A 7,160-nucleotide genomic window follows, 5' to 3' on the forward strand; every position below is an offset into this window, starting at 1 on the left:
AACCAAATGCAAACCTTGCGCTAATGAAAACAGACACAGAACTGAACGCAAAGAACACACCACAGTTGAGAATCCAGATGTTTTACATTCAAAATCTTTCCTCAGATTTTTTTAAAGTGGCTGTATACGCAGAGTTTTAAGTGGCTATATACCCCGAGTCTCTTGAAAGCACATTAAGCTGCAAGGAGAAATGCAATTTATAAGATGCTTTCTCTCTCTCTTTTAACCCCCTCTACCAGGTGTATTTTTAAAGAAATCCGTTTATCGTTCACATAAACCCCCTTGGCTCACTTACTCTATGTTACAGGGTGCCTGAGTCTTGCCAATGTCCCAGTCCTTTATAACATTTCATGCACTTCGGGGGGTAGGTTTGTTGTTAAATTGAGCATGTAACACTCTTATAAAACAGGTTTTCTATGACATCAAGGTTTCTTCTCCCTAACCGAGGGGGGAAAAAAAGAAGAGGAGGAAGAAGGGGGAAAATACACACACTATCTCAATTTATGCCTAAGGTATATGATCAGTTAAAAAGGCTTAAAAGCTCGGGGAAATTGGATCAGGGAGAATCGTCACCCAACTTTCATTATTTCCAAGTAGTGTGATTGAATTAAAGGGCAGGGAGCTGGTTAGAAGGGAGGATCAGGGGCTCAGTGCGTAATGGTGTGGTATTAAATTCTAATTAGAGATGCAGGAATCAATGATAGGGAGGTTGGACAGCTCAGTTCCCCAGTGCCAGCCCAATAGACGGATGAGTTATTGTCATGTAAAAAGCGCCAGCAATAAGACCAACCGCTTTGCTATTGTCCAAGTGGAAAGAGCCAAGTTTATTATGAGGACTATATGCTCTAGAGACCTCAGACAAGGCATCTCATAGGAGGCTTTTTCATAAAACTAGGCTCTGCTGGTAGTAAGGAGGCCAGTTTGGAGGCAGGCGTTGAGCTGTGCACATCTCCCCACTCCAGCCACCTTCTCCATATCCATCTTTTATTTCATTTTTCCACTTGGCTGAGCCATCCAGAACCTTTTCAATGTATAAAATGGAATATTCTTACCTCAATTCCTCTGCCTACGAGTCCTGTATGGCTGGGATGGACACCTCGAGCCTGGCTTCAGCCTATGCTGACTTCAGTTCCTGCAGCCAGGCCAGTGGCTTCCAGTATAACCCGATAAGGACCACTTTTGGGGCCACGTCCGGCTGCCCGTCCCTCACGCCGGGATCCTGCAGCCTGGGCACCCTCAGGGACCACCAGAGCAGTCCGTACGCCGCAGGTAAGGACCGTCAGCTTTCTCAGCGGAGGAAGCCGCCTTTCCGCTCGTATATAGGAAGCCTTGATTGCATTTGAAAATGGAAATGTGTTTAGTATTTACCAAACGAAATTTGCTTACACAAATGAAAGAATTTATCACGTTAGAAGCGATTGCAGGGAGGGGTAATTCACTTACAGGGTTACACTATCCTAGTCACACCCGAACCGCCAACAAAATTATCTTAAGCTGCCAAAATGATAGGCATAATTTATTTACTTTGCGATGAGACGTAAAGCTTAGAAAATAATTAAATAACAAAGAGTAAAGCTCATTACTGGCAGTGTCTCTTTTTTTAAGAACCGACAGCAGCTCACACCTCTTTGGCTGGTCATTTTTATGATTATTTCTTTAATTTATTATTATTTTTTTGCAGCACTGTCCCCAACTTTTGAGCCGGTTCAACTTTCTGAGAATTGAAAACTTCCCAAAGTGGGACTGTTTGGTAACTTCTTTCCTGGCTCCCTGATATTCCGACTGATGTTTTTGGATTTTTTTTTTTTTCCTCTCTCGTTTTTTTCCTGCTGAAAGCACTATCCCAAGTCCGTCACATCGCGCTGTTTCAATCCAACCAAAGGCGCTTGTGCCAGAAAGGATGCCGCCAAGCCCGAAGTTTGAGCCTGGGTTTCCGTAGATAACAAATTTCCTCGGTTTATTCCAGCGGCTTCTCTCTGCGACTGTCCCGCACGGGTGTAGGTAGCGGCTGCCGGATGATCTGACCTTGTAGTCCCCACATTCTGGCTCCACGGCCGGCGTGCTGCCGGCCGATTCGCTCACTTTCTCCTCTGTCATCCTCTCTCTAGTTCCTTACAAACTCTTTACCGACCACGGCGGCCTCAACGAGAAGCGCAAGCAGCGGCGCATCCGCACCACTTTCACCAGTGCGCAGCTCAAAGAGTTGGAGAGGGTCTTCGCGGAGACTCACTACCCGGACATCTACACCCGGGAAGAGCTGGCCCTGAAGATCGACCTCACAGAGGCACGAGTCCAGGTACGCTCGCCTGGAAACTGATCCGGCTCCGCCGCACTGGTCCGGGGAGGTGTGGGGGTGAGCGGCGGCTGGTGAAATTCGAAGTCCTGGAGCCTCAGTGAGAAGGAGCTAGGGGCCCAGGGCAGATCAGAAATATTAGATTTGGTGTGGCTGTGCGTGCGAGAAAGGCTTAGAGCGCGCTCTTGGCATTTTATGCACAGCTGTCAAATGTTTCTCACCCGAGCAGGGTAATGGGGGGCCTTAGGACGTGGATGAGCCAGGGGACAGGAAGTGCCTGTGGTGGAAGGTGTGCAGACTTTGCTCCGGTTTTATGCTTTTTTCCCCCTACAAATGCCTCCTAACTCAAGTGCGTTTTACCTGGCCCCATAGCATATAGGTGCATTTTTCTGGAAACTATGACTTGAATCAGATTTGCAAAGGGGCTGTGACTTCATGAAGGTCAAGAACCACGGCTCACTCTAACCTATTAGACACAGGTGCGCTCACAAGTTGGCCACAGCGGCTCCCTGGATGAGCCCCCCACGGAGAAGCGGTTCGCACCAAACGCAGGCTCTTCCAGGCCCAAAGGCCCGAGATGGGCATTGGAGCAAACCCTTTTCCTTAAAATTAGAGTTTAACTTTAAGCCTAAGGGCTTGGGGTGAATGGCGAGCTCGGGGCTTGCTCAAGAAGCCGACTCACCAAAATAAGGCCTTCCCTTTTAGGGTCTTTCTGGGACCTGGGGCCTTTTTAACTCTTTCTAATCTTTTTAACTCTCCTGCAAGGCTTCATTTCCCTGGAATGCTCAGCTCGCCCTCAGAAAGTTTCTCCGAAGATGCACGGCAACAAGGAGGCGTAGACTCGGTGGGCTGAGTGCGCGTGGGTGTGATCACCGCGCGCGGGGAGGGGGGTGTTAAAACAAGCCAAAGTAGAACGTGGGCCACCCTAACTCGTGCTTTTCTTTCCCATTTCTTTCTTTCCACCCCTGCTTCACCGTCTCTCCTTCCGTCTTGGGCCAGGTGTGGTTCCAGAACCGCCGCGCCAAGTTTCGCAAGCAGGAGCGCGCAGCTGCAGCCGCAGCGGCCGCGGCCAAGAACGGCTCCTCGGGCAAAAAGTCTGACTCCTCCAGGGACGACGAGAGCAAAGAGGCCAAGAGCACCGACCCGGACAGCACTGGGGGCCCAGGTCCCAATCCCAACCCCACCCCCAGCTGCGGAGCGAGTGGCGGCGGCGGCGGCGGGCCCAGCCCGGCTGGAGCTCCAGGGGCGGCGGGGCCCGGGGGCCCGGGAGGCGAACCCGGCAAGGGAGGAGCGGCAGCAGCGGCGGCGGCCGCGGCAGCAGCAGCGGCGGCTGCGGCGGCGGCGGCGGCTGGAGGTCTGGCTGCGGCTGGGGGCCCTGGACAAGGCTGGGCTCCTGGCCCCGGCCCCATCACCTCCATCCCGGATTCGCTTGGAGGCCCCTTCGCTAGTGTCCTATCTTCGCTCCAAAGACCCAACGGTGCCAAAGCCGCCTTAGTGAAGAGCAGTATGTTCTGATCTGGGATCCTGCGGCGGCGGCGGCGGCGGCGACATCTGGCGAGCCAGGGCCCGGGCGGGCGAGTGGGCGAGCGGGTAGGCCCAAGGCTATTGTCGTCGCTGCTGCCGTGGCTTTTTCCTCGAGGGCCTAAAGTAATCGCGCTAAGAATAAAGGGAAAACAGCGTAGCCCTCATTTCAACCCCACTCCTCCCCCTTCCTTAAGCCCCAAATAATACAAAACAAACAAACTTCCCTGGCTTCGCACCTGCCTCGGCCGCGCAGCGGGGCCAGGGCTCCGCCTGCTGACCGGGGGTTGTGAGCAGTGCGGTCTGGACGCGGGGGCACTCTCAGGGGGCTGTGTCTGCGTGTCAGTTTGTGTCTGTCTCGGGGAATGTGTGTCTGTGGCCCAAGCAGGTGACAGGAAGAGATGGGGGGCCGCAACCAACTCAGTGGCTTGCTTAGAAATAAAAGACAAAAAAGTAAAACTAAAAACAAAAAAGTTGGAAGGCAGAAACCATTAAAAAACAAAAGCCAACAACCCAGAAAGATTTAAAAAACATAAGAAAGAAAAAAGACAAATTAAAGGAGGGGCTAGGGAAGAAGCTGCAGCTGGAGCTGAGGGCTCGATCCTGTGAATCCCTAAATCCTCTCCCTGCTAACAGCACGGATTCTCTTGGGGCTTTTCTTCAGGGAAGAGTAGGGACGCCTTTCCAGCCCACCTTCCTATCGTGTCCTTGGGTTCGGGTCACTGTGGCGACCGACGACTCGCTCAGACTCTCCCGGTGGCAGAAGTGACTTTCTGGTGCCCCCTTGCCTGTCCCACCTGGCCGAACACCATCCCGCCATTAGCGCATCGGAACCCCACACAGTTGCAACTCCCAATCCCGAATCTTTGCAGCCGTTAGGCCCTGAAAGATACCCTATCCATGAGATGCCTTTTCATCTACAAACTCTGCAAAATGTGTCTCATGTTTCGCAACTCTTTTTTTTTTTCCCCTCGCTCCCGCCTACCCCGTCGCCATTTTCTTCTTCCACCAGCTTTTAATGAACTTTCTGGCACTGCTTTGGATTGGAGTCAGTTGCAGTCCACATAACTGGCTGCAGAGAAATCTACCGAGCAAGGGAAAGGCACACACACGCTTGCAGAAGTGTCTCGGTTTGCATTTCTGTTGGAATGATCCGAACTGGACTCACATCCTATATGGTGGATGGACTGTATATTGATGGTTCCATTCTTCGCGCAGTTTAGACATCTCTGTTGGGATTTTTTAATTATTATTTTAAAAGGCACAAACTCTAGATATTAGTTGAATGTTGAGGCTTTAACTTTTTCGGTGTCTTTCTACAACTGTGTTCTGTGACTCAATTGTATCGTGTTAATATCAGTACAGACCGTCTCCTCTACTTGACCGTATAATGTTTTTCTCTTATTGTAGTCTCTATGGCGTGTCTTTATGGTGTAACAAGGTTCTCACGGGTTCAATCTTTTGTGTTAGAGAGACCACAGTTCAGACAATGGTATATATTTTTGTTATCAGGTGCATGTCTGTCTGATTTCTTTTTTTTCCCCTGTTGGACTACGTTTGTGAACACAATTGTCATAAGTTATGTTTCAGATTTTTGAATTTATTTATATGTGTTATAATGAATGCTTCTATTTAAAAGGGAAATATTTCTACATGTGCATATAGTTTTCCAAGAGTGTACCATTAACTTGATTGTTGATAATAAAAACAAAAAGCAAGTCTAGCAATTGAACTCTTTTTTTTTCTTGACTCATTTTTGTTTGATTGGTCATTTTTTTTTTAAGTTTTATTTTAAAAGGATAAGGGAAGATAAAGGAAATTGTACTAAAAAATAGCAAGAAGCCCAGTTGGTTCTGGAAATCCAGGTGACTGGGCATCTAAACCCATGCAGCCAAATTCAGCCAAATATAAAATTTAGTGCTTGGGAGAGCAAGCAGGATTCTTGTCCATGCTTTTCTGTCCCCAGAAGCACACCAGGGCATTGATAAAAGAGTTCACATCTGGCTGTGAATCCATGGACTGGGTGGCAGCCAAGACAGGATTTGAATTCATGTCTTTGAGGTGGACTTGAAATGACAGTGTGGATTCTGCATGCAGGTGCCTTCAAGACCAATGATATCTGGCAAGGTCCAGGCTGTCCAGCTCCCCCAAACCCTGCAGACTACTGACACCCCGGGACACCTGACAAACTCCATGTGGGCAGGTGATCAGGTATTGTGTGGAACAGGTTTGTGCCTTCCATGCATTTCCTAATCTATCCTTCAAAACAAGGCCCTGAAGCAAATACAATTCCTATGCCCAGTTTTCTTTTAAACAGGTGAGGGAATGGAGGCAACAGGGGCCTGTTGAGTGATGGGGCCAGCCTTTGAAGAGAGAAAATCTCATTAAAGAGCCTGCAATTTTTAACTGTATCAGTGGTTCTTAAAGTGTGGCTCCTGGACCAGCAGCATCAGCATCACCTGGGAATTTGCTAGTCACAAATTCTTGGGACCCACCTCGGGCCTACTGAATCAGAAACTCTAGGGGTGGGTCCAGCAATGTGCTTTAAGTTCTAGCAGTTATGAGAACCACTAACTACCCTATAAGAAATGCAAATCAGAAAATTCCAGAACTTGGACTACCTTGGGAACAGGTGCAGGGAGGAATTCTGACAGCCTTAATGATCTCTTTTGGAGGGAAGGAGTCCTCACTATAGCCCCGAAATGGAGTCCTGCCTCCTTCTTGGACCCTTGGGTTAATTTCTCCAAGCAGAAGCCCTGTGTACACTTCTGGTCCTTACCGTTGTACCTCTCTGGCTGGGCATAATCAACACATAATTCAGTTCCCGTCATTTGAAGGGAGGCCATAGTTTCCCTCCTCTGGTTTAAGGATTGGCAGCTGATCTAGTTTAAATTTATCAAGGGCTTCTCACCACAAACATCCAAATGTGGCTTGCATTTGATCAGTCAGGTTCATTCAGAAATGTCAAATATTTGTGTCATATCAAACTTCAAATCATGTTTCTAGAAGGCTTTTAGGGCCACACATGGTTGTTCATACCTGTAATGCCAACCTTTTGGGGTGTCAAGGCAGGAGGATCGCTTGAAGGCAGGAGTTGGAAACCTGCCTGAGCCACATAGAAAGACCTCATCTCTAGAAAGAAGGAAGGAAAGAAAGAAAGAAAGAGAAAGAGAGAGAGAAAAAAAGAAAGAAAGTAAGAAGAAAGAAGGAAGGAAGGAAGGAAGGAAGGAAGGAAGGAAGGAAGGAAGGAAGGAAGGAAGGAGAGAGAGAGAGAAAGAAAGGAAGGAAGGAAGGAAGGAAGGAAGGAAGGAAGGAAGGAAGGAAGGAAGGAAGGGAGGGAGGGAGG

General features: G+C 48.9%; 1 protein-coding gene across 1 annotated transcript; it reads left to right on the forward strand.

Annotated features, from left to right (window-relative positions):
* The first annotated feature begins 668 nt into the window (after positions 1–668).
* PHOX2B (paired like homeobox 2B) lies at positions 669–5,537 on the forward strand. The gene is made up of 3 exons (XM_017509850.1): positions 669–1,269; positions 2,109–2,296; positions 3,293–5,537. Exons 1-3 carry the CDS (start codon positions 1,029–1,031, stop codon positions 3,806–3,808), a joined length of 945 nt encoding a protein of 314 aa, XP_017365339.1. The 5' UTR covers positions 669–1,028; the 3' UTR covers positions 3,809–5,537.
* The last annotated feature ends 1,623 nt before the right edge of the window (positions 5,538–7,160 follow it).

Source organism: Cebus imitator, unplaced genomic scaffold (genome assembly GCF_001604975.1).
Source record: "Cebus imitator isolate Cc_AM_T3 unplaced genomic scaffold, Cebus_imitator-1.0 Scaffold425, whole genome shotgun sequence".
NCBI classification, from domain to species: Eukaryota; Metazoa; Chordata; class Mammalia; order Primates; family Cebidae; genus Cebus; species Cebus imitator.

Excerpts from the sequence above, each read along its gene's own strand:
- PHOX2B (XM_017509850.1), top strand. The coding sequence starts at position 1,029 with ATGTATAAAATGGAATATTCTTACCTCAATTCCTCTGCCTACGAGTCC. Across the intron at positions 1,270-2,108 it reads GAGCAGTCCGTACGCCGCAG|TTCCTTACAAACTCTTTACC; the intron begins GTAAGGACCGTC and ends TCCTCTCTCTAG. Across the intron at positions 2,297-3,292 it reads TCACAGAGGCACGAGTCCAG|GTGTGGTTCCAGAACCGCCG; the intron begins GTACGCTCGCCT and ends GTCTTGGGCCAG.